This window comes from Cavia porcellus, unplaced genomic scaffold (assembly GCF_034190915.1).
Source record: "Cavia porcellus strain 051 isolate PalLab524CR breed Dunkin Hartley unplaced genomic scaffold, mCavPor4.1 scaffold_5, whole genome shotgun sequence".
NCBI classification, from domain to species: Eukaryota; Metazoa; Chordata; class Mammalia; order Rodentia; family Caviidae; genus Cavia; species Cavia porcellus.
The window spans coordinates 66,750,076-66,770,886 of NW_026947488.1; the positions used below are offsets into that span (position 1 = coordinate 66,750,076).

At 42.0% G+C, this 20,811-nt stretch overlaps 1 protein-coding gene and 1 non-coding gene across 3 annotated transcripts; one reads left to right on the forward strand and one right to left on the reverse strand.

The window, feature by feature from the left end:
• Nucleotides 1–438: 438 nt before the first annotated feature.
• Nucleotides 439–579, reverse strand: LOC111753512 (U4 spliceosomal RNA). Its single transcript, XR_002788294.2, has one exon. It is a non-coding gene; the product is annotated as a U4 spliceosomal RNA (small nuclear RNA).
• Nucleotides 580–994: 415 nt separating this feature from the next.
• Nucleotides 995–8,478, forward strand: Rnf7 (ring finger protein 7). 2 transcript variants are annotated; one of them, XM_003476753.5, is made up of 3 exons: nucleotides 995–1,266; nucleotides 6,296–6,343; nucleotides 7,937–8,478. In XM_003476753.5, the coding sequence occupies exons 1-3, from the start codon at nucleotides 1,099–1,101 to the stop codon at nucleotides 7,991–7,993; spliced, it is 273 nt and encodes a 90-aa protein (XP_003476801.2). In that variant the 5' UTR covers nucleotides 995–1,098; the 3' UTR covers nucleotides 7,994–8,478. The 2 variants fall into 2 exon arrangements, with proteins under 2 accessions (XP_003476801.2, XP_005006774.1); XM_005006717.4 differs by having other exon boundaries at nucleotides 1,008–1,273.
• The last annotated feature ends 12,333 nt before the right edge of the window (nucleotides 8,479–20,811 follow it).

Sequence of the window (20,811 nt, forward strand, 5' to 3'; positions counted from 1 at the left end):
TGGTGGAGGAATCAGGAGTCCCAGGGTCTCTTCGCCTCAGCTTTTTTATAAGTGGAGACATCGTCTGCTTGACTTAGGCAAATGAAAGATGATCCTGCTTTCAAACTGTCATCTTCAAAGAACAGCTGTGTGATTTTTATTGTTACTTGCTTCCGGGGCTTCACTACTCCTACATAGAAGGAGTTGGTTAAACCAGCCCCACGTGTGGTTCCCAAGTTTTGTTTGCAAAACAGTATTTAGAGCTTTACTCCATTTTCCACTGTCATTCTTTTCCGAGTATGGTGAAATTTCCCAGCAGCTACGTGTGATGTCACTGCTCTAATGATAACTTGTAATGAGTCTATTATTTTATATGAATTAAAATTTTAAATTTTAGTATTTTAAAATCTAATATTTAAAAATTTTAATTTCATAAAAAGCAATCATCTCATATATCTATGTACCTCTTACACAAACAAAAGATCATTAAAGCTCTAATAATTTTTAAGTGCAAAACAGTACTGACACCATAGTTTCAATTAGCAATCATCCCGCTTCGGATAAACCTCATGGGCTATGATACTGCCACTGCGCAAAGCTTGAGACCACAGTTCGGAGAACACTGAACCGCGTTTCTAGATCGCTAAAAAATTGCGCCTCCTGCAGCCCGGGCATGCTTTAAGACACCAGGTTAAGGTGGTGATGTAGCTTCATGCTGGTTTACATCTGGGAGGAAGTGGCAAAAAGATAAATTAACAAGGCGGCCTCTTGGGAGCCGCAAATTTGACAGAGGCCTGAAGTACAACAGCATCCCTGAACGGTCAGGAACCGCCCAGACAAAACCTCCCTAAAGGCGGGGCAGCCAGGCTCCGCCCCGAGTCGCCGGAAATCCCCCGCCGCGGGGAGAGCGCGTGGGGGGGGGTCCTTAGTTCCCGCCCCGGCGCCGGCGTTCTGTGACGTCACTAAGCCGGGCCAGCCAATTGCGAGCCCTCGGTCCGAGCCTAGTCGCAACTCGCGGCCTGCGGGCGGCGCTGTGGCCCATTGGGCAGCCCCGAAGTGTCGCTGTAGCCGCCCGCCTCCCCAGACCTAACGTCTTCGCCGCCGGCTTCGGCCGCCGCCATGGCCGACGTGGAAGACGGTGAAGAGCCGTGTGCCTTATCCTCTCACTCGGGGGGCCCTGGCTCCAAGTCGGGAGGCGACAAAATGTTCTCGCTGAAGAAATGGAACGCAGTGGCAATGTGGAGCTGGGACGTGGAGTGCGATACGTGCGCCATCTGCAGGGTCCAGGTGATGGGTAAGCGCTGCACCCTGGGCCCCGTGGGCCGCGAGGCCTCCGTGGGCCTTGTTGGGCGGCAGGGGGCGGGGAGTGGCCGGGGTCGCGGTGTCGCGCTCAGGCTGCCTGGTCAGAGACTGAGCACCCGCAGGCTGGTGTTCTAGGGAGAGAAACGCGTCCTGAGCGGAGGCGCTCGGGTATTAATGGGCGTGACCAGGAAAATAGAAGTGGGGGACTCAATGGGAGCTGGGAGGAGCCCCTTCGTTTGTGTGGCGAGCCCCACTTGTTAAAAGCAGAGTGCGGAGGGGTCGGGGTAAAGGCGGAGATTCAGCCGCGCACCCCAATGGTTCTGGTCACACGTAGACGTGATGCCCAGAGCTCGCCTTCCACGGAAAGACTTACTGAGGCCGGCAGGGAAGGGAAGTGTGCAGCCATTGTATTTCCTGATTGGCTGCTACTGCTGGCTTTTTAAAAGTTTGGATGAAAAGGTCTGGATTGATTTAAAACGGGTCGGGTAGAATTCGCTAGACTTGAAGTATGGTTCAAAAATGTTTAAGTTTCGTGCGAATTGAGGAATAGCCCTTTATCCCTAAACAAAACTTCAACTGCATCTACCCTGTTCCCCCTCTTGGGGGGGCATTTCTTACTGCCCTGCTGTCAGGTCTTTGTGGAGACAGGCTGCTTTGAAAAAATAGGATAAAGTGAAGTATTTCAGAATAGCTCAATCTCTTTGAGTTTTATTCAGTTTTACGATTTCAGACCACCTTGAAAGACTGGTCCTATTTACAAGCTCTGTATTTAGGATATTGTGAGGGCATTTTCAGTGCTGCTGTTTTTTGGGGGTATTGAAGAAAACTGACTTGGCCTGAAAAATGAGAGAATTGGAGAAAACAAAGAGATTAGTCTACATTTTTTGGAGAATGAGACTTTAAAACTACCAGAATGCCAGGCGTGGTGGTGCACGCCTGTAATGCCAGCACTGGGGAGGCTGAGGCAAGTTCGAGACCAGCCTGGCCTACAGAGTGAGTTCAAGGGCAGCCTGAACTGCAGAGTGAGACCCTGTCCCAAAAAGACCAAAAAACAAAAACAACCCCCCCCAACCCTACCAGAATCAAGAGATGCTCAACTTAACTTTTTTCCCCCATAAAGGCATGCTTCAAAGGTTTACAACAGCGGGAGTCAAATATTTGTAAGGACTTAGGGGACAAGGCCTACTTACTGTACATAAAAGGTTTTTTAAACAATCTGCTTGTATTTCAGTCATTTCACTCCCACCCCTTAAGAACAAGAGTGATAATTTGCAGTTTAGGGGCATTTTTAACTATCTAGTATTTTTTGTTTGGTTGGTTTTTGTTGGTTAGTTTTGCTTTGTCATTTTGAGACAGGGTCTTGTTATGCAGTTTTTGTTGGTCTTGAGCTCACTTTATAGCCCAGGCTAGTCTCGGTCTCAACGATCCTCCTGCTTCAGCCTCCCAAATTACTGGGATTACAGGCATGCGATACCACACCTGGCTCCTATCCAGGAGTCTTAATTTTGTTCTTTTATGGGAAAGGTGTTGCGACTTTTACCCCCCAGGCATCCCTTTAAAAAAAAAAAAAAAAAAAACTATTGGAAATTCAACCCAGGGCCTTAGCTGAACTATATCAGCTTGCACGTGTTGTTTTGTTTTAGACTAGAGTTTTGCTAAGTTCCCCGGGCTGACCTCCTGTCTCATCTTCTCCAAATACTGAGATAACACCTGTGCAACACCACAATCAGCTATAAATTTTCTTTAAAGAAAACTAAATTTTCCTAGTTGAAAAAGGAAAGGACAAGAGGAAAAGGGAGAGTAAAAATGTTTAAATGTTGAATATGAGTCTAGCTAGACATGGTGGCACATGCACAGTACTTGGAGACTAAGGCAGGAGGATTTTGTGAGTTCAAGGTCAGTCTGGCCTGTATCTCAAGTTCAAGGTTGTGCGGAACTACCTAGCAAGACTATCTCAAAAAAAAAAAACGTGTAAATATACAAACCTCCATAATGATTATATTCCTTGTATGCCACAAGCAGATAGTACTACTAATAAAAATGTCCCCTCTTGGGGGACCGTTTAAAAATGATTTCTCTACTTTTCAGTAGTAAGTAGAACTGCAGAACCTAAAATAGTGATTGAAATTTAGCAACAAATGTCACTGGGATATTTAAAGTAAGTCAAAGTATGGGCTATAAATGACTCACATTCATCATTAACTTGCTAATTATAACCCATATTCTGCTACTGCAAGATTAATCTTGAATATTTACAGCACCTATACTTTGGTTTCAGGGAAACATTCTGGAGTAGACCTTTATTTTATTTATGAGGTGTTGGTGGGACTTAGTGGTTAGGTGACAACAAAGGAAATTTGTTTTCAAACTTCCCTAGTCCTTATCTATCATCATTCTTTTTTTTTTTAATTTTTTTTTTTTTTTATCGGTACCAGGGATGGAACTCAAGACCGTGCACTTGCAAGGCAGGTGCTTACGGCACTGAGCTAAATCCCCAGCCCTCTACCATCATTCTTAAAGGTGCAGCTGTCATATTCCTTAGAAATGTGCTCTTTTAGATACTGGAAACTTCATTACAAGAATTTCTTTTTAATGTGAAACTTTAGAAATTTGTGTAGATATAGGTTAATGTTTGATGATTTAAGCTATAAGCATAATTCAGGTTTCTGGATACTACAAGAGTCCACATTAGCAACACACTCGAGACCCCTTCTCTCTGTCTGCTTCTGTCTCTGTGTCTCGATCTCTCCAATAGAAGCTTCCTTTCAATTAAAAAAAAAAATCCACTTTGTCCCATTTTCTTAATATTTGGAATTTGTCTCACATGAAGGGTTTCTGTCACCTCATTCTGATGCGAGTGACACTCCCTTAGATCCCACTGTCCTCCCTTTATTAGGAGAGGGGCAGATGGCATAGTGAACAAAAACTATGAAAAAGGGGAAAAGGTTGGTAGTACAGCCAGGTTATGAAAGCCAGAGTAATGTTTCATGATTATATGTCAACGTGGACATTTCACATAACCTTTTGGAGCCTTACTTTTCTGATGTATAAAAGAAGCAGTTAGGATCATCAGTCCTAATACTGTTAAAAATTTGGTGACTGCAGAGAACTAGAACCAGGTACAGATACTTCACTGATAAATTGTGATGCTTGTGATCCTTCTTCATTGTTTGCTTTTCTAGCTCCCCCTTTGCTACTGAACTCCTTGAAATGCATGCAGCCTTGGTCATTTTAGTGTTGGCAGAGCATAAACCTTTGCCTTTGCACGGAGTAGATGCTCAGTAGTTGTGGAACTGGAGAAAGCCTCAGGAGGCATAGTTGTTTTCCATCCACACTGCAGAGGCCAGGGTGGTGGTGTTTTTTCAAGGGTAAGAGCATGTGGAGAGGAGCAAATGCCTGAGCAGAACCCAGTGTAAAATAGAAGCAGGCTTCAACTCTGCCGTTTCTATTTTTTACAGAATTATTTTTCTTCATTTATGCTAAAAACTTTTCTGTTAATTTGAACTTCCTTTTATCCAACTTTTGACTCTTTCCAAACTAATAAACAAGCTCCTGTTTCATTAGTTCCTAAAATATTCTGTAATAATACCTCCTTCATCAAGCAAAAAGTACTACAGAATGAATTTTGAAAACTGTATGATACAGCATACAGGATCTCATCCCTAGTATTTACTTCCAAGTAATTTATTAAAATACTTCCCTATCATTGGGTAGATTCTTCAGTCTCAGACTTAACTGTAAGTGGACTGTTTCCTTAAAAAAACAACAACAACAACAAAAAAAAACTTGTTACTTATTTGCTTGTTTTATCTGTAAAGCTCTCACAGGTAAGTGTCACCCTTACTTAGTATGCAGGTAGTACATAGACAGAGGTCTAGAATTGGTCCAGATCAACAAAACTAACAAATGCTAGTGAGGTGGGATTGTACTGTAGATCTACCTGGCTCCCCAACCTTGCTTTCCCTCTATGTCTCACCAGTCTTTTTTTGGGTGACCTCGGCAGTCACCTGTTGCAAACATGCAACATAGTTTATTTTAATGGAACTCACCAGTGTCTTAGGGAACAAAGTAAGAAATTAGTTTTTATGAATTGCAATTTAATCTTTTATGTAGATTATACAGTCACATAATTAAAAATTTAAGAAGCTGTATGATAAAAACTCGTTTCCATTCTGTCCCCTCCCAGTAAACTTTTTAATGGTTTCTTGAGTGTCTTTAAGTATATTCTTTAATATAAGCAAATATCAACATGGAGGCATGGCTTATTTACAATGGTGTCTTGAAAATAAATTACCTGTAAAATTGATCCATATGAGTGAGCATGCCCAGTGAACTTATGGTAACTTATAAGACAGTGGAACATGCCATATTTCTCTTCAGTGGTTTTTTCCCCAGTGCTGCCATCAAGGCATCTTTTCATTAGAGCGTGTAAAAATAGTCGTTGACCCTTGTGAAATTGTTGCTGGTCATAAGTAAAATAAAAATGACTTGTACTTTATTCCTCTTTATTTTCGGTTGAAAAATTAATACTGTCTTAGTTACTTTTCTCGTTGCTGGGCCAAAATATTCAACACCAAAAGTTAAAGGAGGAAAGGTTTACTTGGCTCACAATTAGTAGTGGTTGCAGTCCAGGATCAGCTGGTTACAAGGCAGAGTGGCTTGGCAGACAGGTATTGCAGAGGAGAAACCCTTCTTGGTGGGCAGAAGGTAGCAAAGCAAGCAAGGGTCCACCGTGGCTCTTCATAATCCTTACATTTTATCCGGGCTACTTAGGGTGGGCAGCACTCACACGCTTAGTCCCAGTGCCCCTGATCCCAGCATTGCACCAGGAGGATCCTGCCCCACCTGGGACCACATGAGGCTTTAGGGGTACATCTAAACACAAGCCTTAAGAAGTAGTATGACTCTTTCATCTTCATCTCTGACCTTAGGGCTTTTATTTGACTTTGAAGCTTTTGAGTTTTTAAATTGCATCTGAACATCAGAATGAGTATTGCCGTCTGTTTACTTTCAGATGCCTGTCTTAGATGTCAAGCTGAAAACAAACAAGAGGATTGTGTTGGTATGTGGTAATTTCTTTCTCTGGCTTTTTCAACTGAAGGTTTTTCTCTCAGTGGGAATGTTTGAATTTGCAATTAAGATTGACTTTATCAATACACAAAAATAAACTGTAAAGCAGTGATCCATTATTAATGTAAAGTGTGTTGATTCCCAAAGGCCCTCAGTGGAATGAATCTGCAAGTTCTTTTATTGCTATAATTAAGACTTGGTTAACTATCCCAGATATGTCCGTATTAGAGATTTTAGCAATCAGAAAGTAATTAACCATCTAGTAAGAAAATTAAGCAATTTGTCAAAATATTGCTTAAAATTTTTATTTTAATAAAGCACTTTGTTTTTCTTACGTTATAGTAGTAAAAAAATTCTAAGTCACAGGCATTTTTTTTTTAAAGAATGTAGTTTGTGTGTTGAAATGTATTCTTTTTATAATCTTGGATTACAAAAAGTTGTCTTAGGGTAGTTATTTTATGTCCTGTTCTTGAGATGATCATTTTTAGATTGCTTTTTACATTGCCTATGGATTTTTCATGAGTTTTTTTCCTTTTTTTTTTTTTTTCATTTAGTCTTACTCTCTTGTCATGTCACTCAGTGAGTCAGGCAGGGGCAAATGAGGTCCAGCTTGAAATTGTATTATTCCATATTGTGGATGATTTTCCTTGGTTTCAGATTTTTCTTTCATTCTTCTTGCTTTAAAAATAATAATTGAAGCCAGGGGTGATAGCACATGCTTGTAATCCCAGCACTGGAGAGGCTGAGGCAAAAGGATTGCTGAGTTCAAGGCCAGCATGGGCTACATAGTGAGTTCAAAACTAATCTGAATGACAAAAAACGAGACCCTGTCTCCAAAATAAAAGAGTATTAATTAGGAATTGTGAAGAAGGAAGCACTTTCTTTGATCACAGAGGGACACCGCCCCCTCCCCAAAATTTCATTGACATGAGGAATTGAACAGCTTGTGGATGATTTAACAGAATTCATCACTTCTGGGAAGCCGCTAACTAGATGTACCACTGATGTTTAGAAGCATGTCATCTCTTTATAATAATCAAGTATGAATTAAAACATTTAAAAATCATTATGTCTTAGTAAATAAAAGCCAGGAGGACATTTTTCAGTAAAGTGAAACTCAGAAGAACGTTCAGGTCACTGTGCATGACTTGAAGAGGTCTGGGATCTAAGGAAGATGGGTGTCCTTTAATGTCCTGCCTTCAAGAAGGCAGCGCGTGGGGTTATTTAGGAACTAGGGTCATTGGGTCACCAACAGATTCTCAGACAGAAATGGAAAGTCCTGAACAGGGACTTCTTTTTTTTTTTTTTTTGTCTTTTTCCTTTTTATCGGTACCACGGATCAAACTCACGACCGCCTGCTTGCATGGCAGATGCTTATGCCGCTGAGCTAAATCCCCAGCCCTAACAGGGACTTCTTAAGTATAACTTCCAGTATAAGTTATTGTATTTTTTGTAGATAAAAATTTTGACAAAAGATTCATCTGTGTTTACCATTATAGATGGTAACTTTTATTCATTAAGTAAGTTGAATTTTGAGCTTGGTAAATTCAGTCGAAATGTCAGCTTTTCTTTTTCTTTCCTTCAGTGGTCTGGGGAGAATGCAATCATTCCTTCCACAACTGCTGCATGTCCCTGTGGGTGAAGCAGAACAACCGCTGCCCTCTCTGCCAGCAGGACTGGGTGGTCCAGAGAATTGGCAAATGAGTGGTGGAAGCTTTCTCAGTGCAGTTGTTCCCAGCCCTGCTGGACATTGCTGTTGAGTGGCTGACGAAGGCCCAGGCACTGTAGGGCACCGCTTTTTCACGAAGAAGGAGTGGATCTTAGTCCTTGGGGACACATCAAAGGCATGATTCAGCATTTTATCAACTTAATTTCCAGAAATTCTCTACAACTAAGAAGATAATTTATTAAAGATGGTTTTTCCTACCTCTGTGGTGTGTGTCATATACACTGCTTACAAGTGCTGTAAGAAGGAGAAAAGTCCAATCAACTGACCCTTGTAACTAACTGTCACTCTACAAGGGGCCATAGAACAACTACCATTCACAGGAGAACTTTTTGCATGCTTCCGGTGAATCAGATAAAAAGAGACTCTTTAATAACAAATAAAATGTAGTTTAAAACTCACCTCCTATCTTCAGTTTGTCTTCTTTTGTTTTTGGTACCAGGAACCCAACTCATGATCTTGTGCTTGCCAGGCAGACGCCTATGCCAGTGAGCTAAATCCCTGGCCCTCTTCAGTTTGTTCCTAATATTTATTTTTGTTGGGAAGAGGGGAGATTCCTTGATACTTTTTTTTTTTTTTTTTTTTTTTTTGGTGCCAGGGATCGAACTCACAACTTTGCATTTGCCAAGCAGGTGCTTTTACCACTGAGCTGTATCCCCAGCCCTTGATATCTTTATTTGATATGTTGAGAATTTTAATTTTGGACAAGTGAACAGAGTAAATAAAATTTAGCTTTTAGGCATGTGGAATTTTGATTGTTTTTGAACGTATTCTCTTTGTTTCATCAAGAAAATATAAACCTGCATTCATCTCACTGTTAAATCACCGAGTATTAAAAGACAGACATTTTCTAGTACTGAAAAGATTATGCTGTATACTTTAGGCAAAGTGTTAATGAAGGAGGAAATGTTTACATGTAATATCAAATTAAGTTTATCATGCAGGGCTTTAATAAATGGCTTACTGTGTTTCAGTTATAATTGTATGTACAACTTACAGCTTAATAAAGTTTATCAAAAAAAACTTTGATGTAATTTGAAAACAATTTTATATATTTTCATTTGACAGTAAAACAAGTTTATTACCTGGAAATAAAGTGAGAGAAAATAATTATCAAGTTAGAGGAGGTCATTTCCTTACAAATCATGAACCATGAGATCATGGTGAATTCTTTTATAATACAGGCTACTGATGTTTAAAAGGCAGAAACCTTAAATTTTTATTTATTGTTTTGTTTTTGAAACCTTAAAATTTTCACATCTGCAGATACAGAATTTGCCATTCTGAGTCTTTTTTTTTTTTTTTTTTTTTTTTTTGGTATTAGGAATTGAACTCAAGCTTACCAGGCAAGCGCTTAACCAACTGAGCTAAACCCTAGCCCTCTGAATCTTTTTACATCTGAGAGTTGTCGATGCATTCAAAATGTATAAAAATAATTTTGATAAAAATTAGATTCTGCATTTTTTTTTCATGTGGGCTCCAGGTCTGGAAAAATTTTTTTTTCAAAAGTTTCTACTAAAAAAGTTAAAATACACAAATATGTCTAGTTGTTTGAAAGTATTATTACTATGCAATGAACTATTGTAATAGCTTTCTGTTTGACCTTTTTTAAATTTTGCGTTCATCAAGTGAGCCAAATACTTTGCAGTGAAGCGGGAAATAGGCTGCGTGGCGGGTTACTCAGGTCAGTATGACAGGATGTAAATGAAATCTGAAGGATGGTTGCAGTTAAGTTGATTTTCCACAGGGCAAAATCAGCCCCGCTACCTAACAAAGCCCTGTTTATATTCTGCATCAGCATCTGAGGGCCGAACAGGAGGAGGGAGGGACTGGGCAGCGCTGGCCCCATCCTGAGATGATCCCGGCTCATCTGCATAGCCATCTGAAAGTCTGGTACATACTGTTCCCTCCGAGAGAATGTGCTGTGGCGTTCATTTGTGGGTCCTAACATTAAACAATAAGGGTTTTTTTTTCTATTAAATGAATTTGAAAGTTATCTAATTGCATATTTGCAAATTGCAATTTAAAACTCCAAATTACATGCATGTGAAAGGTTCTAACTAGGATGGTGTTCTGTTCTTATGTGGGCATATTACAAGACACCACTCTTACCTGCTTCCACCTACTAAATGGCTAGTACTGCTCATGTTTGTACCGTCTTAGAAAGCCCTCACATTCCCAAAACACCTGCAGGGGCATGCTCAGCTCTGTGGGGTGAGGACAGGGTAGTCAAGCATTCAGACAGATGCTGCAACCATTTTGCTGCTACAGTCTCCCAGAACCATCCCAAAAATGGCACAGGCATGAAATAACTTATGGGGACCAGCCCTGAGCTACATCCCCAGTACTGTTTTGTTTTTATTTTGAGACAGGGTCTAAGATGCCCAGGCTGACTTTGAAATTGCAGTCCTTCTGCCTCAGTCTCCCAAGAAACAGATAACTCGTAGGCATTACCAGATGGAGCATGAAATCACCTCTTTACAAGGTGTTAAAGCATCAGTTACTTTTTGTTTGTTCGTTTTGTCTTTTTCCTTTTTATCGGTACCGGGGATCGAACTCACGATTGCCTGCTTTTGCAAGGCAGGCACTTATGCCGCTGAGCTAAATCCCCAGCCCCTTGTTTTTTTTGGTGCTGGGATTGAACCAGTCCGTCACACATGTTAAGCTTGGGTCCTGTCCCAGGGCCATACCCCTAGCCAGATTGCAGTTTTGAGTAGCTATCCTCAAAGAGTGTAGAGCCGAACCTTGGTGATCTGTGTGTGCCCTAGAGGATGAACAACTCTTTGAGTTAGAGGTAGAATGTATTACCCAAGTGAGGTGGCAGGATTCGCTTGGCAGGGCAGCCCGTTAGGACCTCCTGCCTCAGGCTACTGCTATTCCCCATTCCTTTTCTCCAGGACATTTTTCCTGCTCAACCTCCATTGTTTCTTAGAATTCATTCTTTGACTTCAGGGAATACAAATTGGCATATTTGACATCTATTTAGCATTTTCCCTGTATCAGTATAACTTAAATTTACACAATATTTGCATGTCTGTTGTATCTCAATAAAATTGAGGGCACAGGAAAGGAAATAAGGGAGGATAAAGAAAAAAGTGGATGAAATAAAAAACACTAGGCAAGAACCCACACCAAAAAGAAAAAAATTCACTTGGCAGAGGGTTTAGGCCTAAAGAATAAACTCAAAAAATTCGTTTTAATTGGAGTTAGTCTAGAAGGCTTTACAATCAAGAAAAAAAGTGTTCTATTCAAGTTTAGTGAATATATGACATTGTAAAGTATCCATGATGTGGATGTGAGGAAAACTGGAATTAAACTATAGCATTTTATATTTTAAGCTGCCCTATAAACACTTAAATGACATAGCAAAATACACAAAAGTGGCTGCATGGAAATTCCCCTTATACCCTGTTCGTATTCCATTTCTGCCATAATTAGCTTTTGCTCAACAAAATATGGCTGACAGGAAAGGATTTTCTTTGTGATCTGATGCTCTTAGTAATTGAGAACTGAAACTCAGAGCCCCAGTGTGGATGTGGGTGAGCTGCTTCCCTGCTCCATTCCTCAGCCTCCTCTGTACCGAGTGAACCCTTCCTCCTCTTCAGTGGGCGGGCCCAGGAAGAAGTGAAGGCACTGAGCATTGTAGCTAGCTCGTGGTAATTGCTACTGTTGTTTTTTCCATTTTAGTCACTTCTGGAAGCTCCTTTCAGAACAAAGTGTTTTAGTGAAAGCTCTCCTAACCCTTCTCAATCAAAGATGTATAAGCAAGGACTGCTGGTAATGCCAGCACTCCAAAAGCTGAGGCAGGAGATTGGGAATTCAAGGCAAAATGAATGCTTGCCAATTTATTTTAATTGCTGGTGGCCTTACGTCTCACCTGTTCTGTTTTCTAATCAATGCGATTTACAAATTTTACATTAAGAAAAAATTTTTCTGAATGTTGAGCTCTCATTTTAATTTTTTGTTTTCCATCTTTGTAGAATTATTTCACTGGAATCTTACAGATGCAAATGTAAGGTACAGTTTCCTGACCACTTGATTTGGGGATATCTGTTTAAAAAATTGACCCTTCCCTACAACTCACAGATTTCATTTTGTTTTGTTTCTTTGGTTTTTTGAGGCAGGATCTTGCTATGTTTTTCAACAACTTGAATTTACTGTGTAGCCCAGGCTGGTCTCAAACTCAAGGTGATCCTCCTGCCTCGGCCTCCCAAGTGCTAGGATTACAGGTGTGGAGACGGCTTACCCTTTGTGCCTGTCTCCTCCACTGACTAGGAATTGATGGTGTCATCCACCTCGCACAGCACGAAGATCAGACGAATACAGTGTGTGTGACACTGAGGCCCCGCCCTGGGGTCTTGCAGGTGCTGGGAAGCACTGTACCACGGGGCTACATCCACTGCTAATTTTTTTTTTTCCTTTCTGAGGATTGAACCCAGAGCTTTTGCACTGGGCTACAGCCTCCCTTTTTCTTTATTTTATCTTGGTATTTATGTATTTATTTGTTTAGAAATAGGGTCTCACTGTGCAGTTCAGGCTGGCCTTGAACTCCAAAACGTAAGTAACAGTGAGGCTGAGAAGCTCTGGTTAATGGTGATTCATACATATTTGGATAATATTTTTGTAAAATTAGAATTCCCTGTTAGTAATTTGCTAAACTACTTGGGAGATTGAGGCAGAAAGATTATGAGTTCAAAGCCAACTTGGACAAAAATGGGCCAGGGATGTAATTCACTGGGCATGAGGCCCTGAGTTTAATTCCTAGTACTGCAAAAAAGAGGGACAAAAACTTGCTAAAACATGGTCAGTAACAATAATTAAACTTGTATTAACCATGGCAAATTAGCTATAAGAACTTTACATATATTAATTCATTTAATCCTTACAAAACTCCACTCCCGTTATCATTAATCTATAGCTAAGGAAATGTGGATAGTGTGGTAAGGTAATCTGCTCACGTACACTAAACCATGCTCGGTGAGGGTCTAACCCCAGTCTGGTTGTATTTGGAAATAGTTGGTGACCTTCAAAGAAAGAAGGGTCTGGAATGTAGTTTGGTGGTAGAACAGTCGCCTAGCAGCCTAGCATTTGTGAGGCCCTGGGTTTGATCCCCAGCATGAAAGAGAGACAGAGACAGAGAGAGAGGCTGTCTCTTCATGCCCCTACCCAAGAAAGCCGCACAGGACACAGTGAGAAGGGACCCATTTACAACCCAAGGACCCAGTCTTCAAGAGACTGACCCTTAGCACTTTGATCTTAGACTTACCACCACCCTACACTGCCTTGGTAGAACACCTTCTCTGAACTTATTTCCTCCAAATTATTTTCCTGAAGTTTGTTCACATATTTCAATTTTTAGTTCTGTTAAGCTACAGATAAACTTCATTTATATATGTGTGTTTATAAGTCAACTACTGACCAAACCATTACATTATGTTCTACACAATTTGTATTAGCTTTGAGATAATTAACTGTTACTCAGAAAAGGCTTAGCTCCCAGTTCTGGAGGGTCCAACCCAAGATCGCACATCGCCAGGACTTTAGGCTTCTGGTGAAGGCACCAGATGACAAGGGCAGAGCAAAGGAGATCCCACAGGGCCAGGGCCCCACATTCCCTCGCCTTCCAGAGGTTGCTCCAGGGACCTCAAGACCTCCCAGAAGGCCCCCATCGCCCACCAGCAGCCTACCCTGGGAAGCAAGCCTTTACATGGACCTGGGGTGACATTCAACCTTCAAACTATAGCACCATCTTCTTGTCTTCTTTTGTTTTGTTTTGTTTTGTTTTGGGTTTTTTTTTTGTTTGTTTATTGTCTTCTAGTGTATTGCTGTCATATCTGATCTAAAGATAACTACTCATTCCCATAAAGAACTTTACGTTTTAAAATAATAAGAATATCAAGATATCACTGATTCATTAAAATGTTTGGTACATTTTTCATAAATGCTAAAATAATATTGGAGCAGAATATCCCTAGCATTTACCAGTGCCCCCCACTGCACACCCCAGGGCTAGGGATGGAAGCCAAGGTCTTGCTAGCTATGCAAGCGCTCAACCACTGAACTACACCCCCAACCCCTATTGATGTTTTAAAATTTGGTTCCTAAAATAGATAAAATAAAAATGCTGACCCCTTCTGCTTACAGACTATAATTGTGTCTCAGTGCTTAGAGCTCCTTGAGAAGCAAGCATGTCCTTGGTTAAACCACAGAGAGAACTTCGCATACTATAAGTGGTTACTTTCATGTTTTGCTGCATCTTCTTTTAAAACACTAGTGGACACACTGACAGGACACTCAGTAGCCCGTATCAGAAACCTGACTACCCTGACTTAAACAGAGGGGCTTTGTTGTCTCACACCAGGGAGAGGAAGAGTCCAGGGCTGGTCCATCCGGTCAGCGGTGCCATCTGGAACCAGGCTCTCTGCCTCCTGCTCCTGACATCATCAGCACGAGGGCTCGTTCCTGTTCCTGCTTCCTCCTGGTCCCCACATGACCCCTGTATTTTCAAGCAAGCATCATATTCATATTCTTGGAGTAAAGTGAAAGGCAAGAAGATATTTTCTTTAACAAATACTTTGACTTTGACTCAGGACAGCTGTCTTCTCAGCATCTTTAGTCTACCTCATGGGCCAGAATTCTGTCACATGGCCACTTCTAGATGAAAAGGAAGATATGCTGGCTTATAAAGAAGTTTTAAAAGTGTACATGTCTCCATGTGATACAAATTTAGATAGTATTTGACTTGAATAAGTTGTATCTCAAAATACAATTCCTTATAGAAAAAATATGATGTTAATGGGCTGTAAGTCATTGTAGATATTTTCCCGAATTCTAATTATATGAAAGGTTCTACAATAACTGTTTTTGTCATGTAAAACTTTGAAATAGCGTATGTGTGAGGACCACCCAGATCACTCTCCTTGACTCTCCTTGAAAGAAGAGCAACTATCTCCATTTTGGATAAACTTGACTCTGTCTCCATGTATTGATACCTACCGAACTGGCTAGGCTGTTTCTTTGTCCTTTCAGTTGGCTTTAAGCAATGTAAATTGGGCTGGCTGAGGAGCTGATGTGTAATCTTTGAAGCAAGGCAGCTTCTGAGGGCTACCCCACCCAGTGACTCCCCAAACACTCGCTTGAGCCCAGCAGGAGAGAGATCTGTGCTCCATGCTGTGTCAGCTGGAATCAAGCCTGGAGAGAAAGAGGCTATGACTTCCCAGGGCAGAGAGGATTGCTCATCAGAACTGAAGCACCGGCCCTAAATGATTGGACGCTACCGCAGCTGTGTTATGCAGATTACTTTCTCTCTGCATTTCCTGCCACTCTCAAGGTCACTTGTCCTAGAGCCACTCCTCTCATGGAGAGCCTAGGTTAGGCCCTGAGTGGTCCCTGAGCCACTCCTCTCATGGAGAGCCAAGGTTGGGCCCTGAGTCCTGGAACTTTGTCCCGGTGAACCACCATCTTGGCTGGACTTAGGACTCCCTTGGCTCCCAATAACTATAAATATGCCTTAGTGTCTTTATTCTCGCCTTGAGTTGCACTGGAAGTGATAGACTTCCAGTGATAGGTTGGAATTAACTCACTAGGATTCCAATGACTTCTCCTTGGCATTACAAATACAAACCTTTCTGGACGGTGATAAGGACAGGAAAGGGATCTCTATACATATGGAGGCTCTTACGCTTAAATCATTGCTTCTGTAATTGTCCTGAAGAACTCAACTGTTCAGGAAGATCCAGGTTCACTACTCTTGCCCAGCTGTCTGCACCATTATGGCCAGTGTGTGTAAAACATTTAAGCTTCTCTATTAATAGACAACAGAGTACTGCCCGATGGGTCCCTGTCCCCAGTAAGTTTAAAGCTGAGTACTGGGGAGAGGTGTGGGGATGAAGAAATACCTCACAGAACACGTGCAAGTAGACAGTTAACACCTTAAAGGTGCCTCACCCTCCTCATCAGAAAATTAGAGCCAAATGTGATGGCATGCCGTTGTGATCCTAGCAGTTGGAAGGCTGAGGCAGTAGGATCACCTGCAAGTTCAAGGGCAGCCTGGGTTACATGGGTGAATTCAAGTCCAGCTGAACTACATAGATCTTGTCTCAAAAAAAAAAAAAAAAATCAAATTAGGTGTAGGGTTTTAGCTCAATGTTCTCCCTTGCTTGGTATGTGCAAGGTCCTGGATTTGATCCCCATCAATATAAAAAAAAGAAAATCAAAGTCCTGCTGAAATAGCAGTCTACAGCTCCCTAGAAAAGCTCAAATTAAAGAGGCAAATACTGGGGCTGGGGATTTAGCTCAGCAGCATAAGTGCCTGCCTTGCAAGCAGGCAGTTGTGAGTTCAATCCCTGGTACCAGTAAAAACGAAAAAGACAAAAAAAAAAAAGAGGCAAACAGTAAGTTTTGGAGAAGATGTAGAAGAATTGGAGCTCTAATTTATTGCTGGCATGAATGAAACATGGAATAGCCACGGTAGAGAGTGGGTAGTTTTCGCTTGTTTTTTCTTGGTGTTTGTTTTGGTGGTATGAGGAATCGAACTCCAGGTCTTTCCACTAAGCTACATTCCCAAACCTTTTAAAATTTTTTTATTCTGAGACTGGGTCTCCCCAGGTAGCTAAATTTCCTGGGCTGGCTAGAACTTGCAATCCTCCTGCCTCAATCTGCCAGAGTGCTGGGATTACAGGTGTGTGCCGCCACGCCTAGCGTCAAGTAGTATATTTTAAAGCTAAATGTACACTTATTCTGTGATCAGCTGTTCCATTCTTAGGTATTTGCCCAAGAACAATGAAAAAGCCTTACTAAGGAGTATTTGAAGCTAGTGTTTTTCATGTTCATATTTATAATAGCCCCAGATTGGAAGCAACCCAGATGTTCATCAGCAAGAGAAGAGTGACGTGTGCATGTAATGGAACATTACTCATCAGTTAAAAAAAAAGGAACAAAATAATTCAGGCATAAAAGCATTTTGTTTTGAGACAGAGGCTTGCCAGGCTGGCCTTGAACTCACTATAGTACTCCATGCTGGGCTCAAACTCTCAAGAGATCCTCCTGCCTCGGTCTTCCAAGTGCTAGGATTACAGGTGTGCACCAGCACACCTGGACTTAAAGTTGTACTTAATTGCCTGAGTCTGTTTGTATGAGGCTCAAGAGCAGGCTGAGCAAATCTATAGTCCATAGAGAGTGGGTGGGTAGATTGAGAGAAAAAGGCTCAAGAAAACTTTCAGATTTGATGGAAATGTCTTGATTTGAGTGATGGTTACGAGTGCATACATATCTCAAAACTCATCAAACTACATTTAAGAACGCTGTATTTTACTCCAAGTGAAATAAACCTGAAATTTTTTTTAAAAAGGAGAAATGGCTCTTATTAAGACTATACCGAACAGCCTTTTACATTTGCTACTAAGTGGAAAATGCATGAATGGTGTTCCATTTGCCTTATTCTTCAACTCTTCAAGAATGCACTCAAATCAAAATAATTGTTTCTCATCTTGTTCCGATCCCCTGTGGAGGTAATCTGATAAAGCTCCTAGGAGTTCATTAGAAGTGCTACACTTTCAAGAAGTTTATCAAAATGTAGAGGACATACATGGAAGAAGTGATTTTTTTTTTTAGGGAAATATTTTGTTTGTGCCAAATGTCTTGTAGAACAATTTTCAGGGTTTTAAGTGTACCAAATCTTGGAGCCTTCCCAATTATAAGACCGAAATTTTGATGTAGTCTAAAATCCCTCACTGAACTCTAAACTCTTACTTTCCTAACAACATGCTTGGGTCTTCTCGAGGATAAAAAAATATGGACGTGGTCCTTCTCATACCTTAAAATAGACCAACGGCCGTAAGCCTGTGGTGCTGGGTTTCCATGGAATGGACCTGCCAGCCCTGCGGCCTCTCCGCGCCCCCACAGCCAGCTCTGGGTCCTTCAGGTGGATGCAGAGTGCAGGGAGAGACTAGTCCCCGCTTGGGTCTCGGACTCACCCACTAACCAGACACCTGCTGCACACCCCACAGTTCACCCCCACAGCCACCCTCTGGCACCAGGGCTCAGGGCACCATCAGCTCCCAGACCTTGCGCACTGAAAGGCCCACAACGGTCAGGGTCTGAGCCTGGCTGTTGCATTTCGCCCTTCAGCCCTAGCTGGTGAGCTGTCGCCAGGAAACATGGTTCTCCAGATCACCCCATGTTCTCCTTAACTCCAAGTAGTTGTTCCTTCCTGCATCGCCCTCCCCTCTCTGACTGAAACTCTTCCTCCCTGCCCTCTGCCATCCTCCTCCTCTGGAAGTCTTCACTCTTCTCACTGAAACCTGGACTCCCAGGGCTCTGGCTCTTCTGCGACCCTCCCGCTCGCTCAGGCCACCTTGTTCTCCCTCCTTCCTCTGCATGCTCAGCTTTGACCCTCACGCTGTCAGACTCCACCACTCGCTAAGTCTTCCCGTGGTCACTCCCCTTGCTTCCGAAGGCACTGGCCCTTGGCTCCCCACCACTCCGCACCCACAAGGGTGAGGCCTCTGGTCCCTTATGTATTGGCCTCCAGTGATCCTAGGCTCGTTGCCGCTGCTGCTCAATCCGGAAATCCTACCCTTGAGCAAAACTCAGAACGGCTGCTACCAGCCTCCTCCAGTTTATTTCCGCACATTCTCCATGCACTGACTCTCCTGGCTTCCCAGCCCACCGCTCCGCTGAAGCTGCTGTCCTGTCTCCCAGTGACTTAAGTTGCTGGATCCCTCGGTGAGTGTTCAGTTGTGACTTGATCTGTCAGCGGCTCCTGCCAAATTATTCTTTTATTCTTGACACTATCCCTTTACTTGGCTCCGAGAAGCCACCGTCCCCTGGCTTTCCCAGCTGTCCATCAGCCTCATCTCCTGATACTGCAGAGTGATCACTCCCAGTTCTGTGACTCTGTAAGTGCTATTTATCAGGTGTGAGCAAACTATATGGTGAATGTTTAACTTAAAAAAACATATCACAGTAAAAGACACATTGCCGTTCATCCCTCTCAAATACTCACCCTCGCTTCAAACACACTTCTCCTGTCATTCGTTTTATTTATTTTGTTTTTTGTACCAGGAACTGAACTCAGGACCTTGCACTTGCCAGGCAGGTGCTATGCTGCTGAGCTGTATCCCTGGTCTATCCCATCATTCTTGGCATTTTGTTTTGTTTTGTTGTGACAGTGTCTCCCTACATAGTTCAGCCTGGTGTTGAACTCAGTATGTAACATAGGCTGGCCTCGAACCCACAGCAGTTCTCCTGCCTCAGCTTCCTGAGTGCTGAGATTCCAGGCATGCCCCCTCAAGCCTGGATCTTGCCACTTTCTGAAGCAGCTCTGGAAGTCCTCTCTCTGAATGCTTTTACAAGACTTGATCAAGAATATGGTGAATGCTGCTGCCAAGAGCCATCAGTGGGAAGGCAGGCTCCTAGAAAATAAGATGTGTCCTCATCTGCCTTATTCACCAGACTGGCACCAGGAGAACTTCTGACTCTTCCCCGAAGACCAAAGGATCATGGAAGGTAAACGTTTGTAACCAAGTCAGGACATCAAGGCAGCCATGACAGTGCAGCTAAAGACTCATTTACGAGGACTTCCAGAACGGTTACAAAAAGCGCAAGGAGGATGAGGGAAGTGTGGTCAGAGCAAGGGGGAAGATTCAAGGGGAACTAACGCCAGAGAGTCACACGCGGGCTTTAGTGGATATGACATAGTACCTAATTCTGCTGTACATCCAATTTCCTCTTGTGCATCAGAGTTGTTACTTGTGATGTTGAACCAGGCACGAGGTATCTAAGTGTCACTAACTGGGTGGAGCTCTGCATTTTCTTTAGTTTAGCATATGGCAAAACTCCCTGCTTTCATCACATTTGCTATTCCCAAATAAGTCTAATGTTATTATTGTTTGTTAAGTTGGGCATTACAATATTTTCTTAATAAGCCCTCCCACATCCCTCCAGTACATATGTAGCTGGGACCGACCTGCTTTATTTCTTAGTGTTTCCTTGTAAGTCCTTCATTGTCTCAGTGCTAGATTATTTCTATTTTCCACTGAATGCGAAAAAAAAATTAGGAAAAAAATGGGAAGCAAGCTTACTGCAATTTGTAGCAAACACATAATGCTTCTCCATTCCAGAATACAAAGTGCTTTATGGCCCAGAAAACAAACTCGGACCCTGCCTTCATTTTTCATTATAACCGCAAGACATTTTTCCAAGAGATTCCCATATCCACCCCACCGATCAAATATGTCATATGAAACTAATTTTGCTTTTTATTTGCTAATCTGGTCTTATTTGGTCTCCTCTAATAAAATCTCTTACTTTCCAGAGTCTAGAGATTTGTTTAACAGAACTATAAAATCTCGTTGTGTGATTACATATGGGTCATTTTCTCTTGAGAATCTGCCATAACTCATTTCCAACACAAGACACTATCAGGAAGTATCTTCTGTTTCCTTCAAATGTACAACCACTTTCCTCTCTCAGCTACTGTGCCTTCTTAAGAAGAATGTCCTCTGTTATGAGTGTGGAGTCTTGTTTGGAGAGGAAAATGTTTATGTTATGCCAGAATATCGGTCCCAAATTTCAACACTTATGAATGTAATTTATGACAGAAACAAGAAACTTTAAGCAGAGGTTGTTTCACCCCCATGAAAGCATGTGTCACTCCTTCTATCATAATTAGCCTCAAAAAGCCAAATTTGTCACCATTTATTCTTGACATGACTCATACAGAGGCTTCCTGT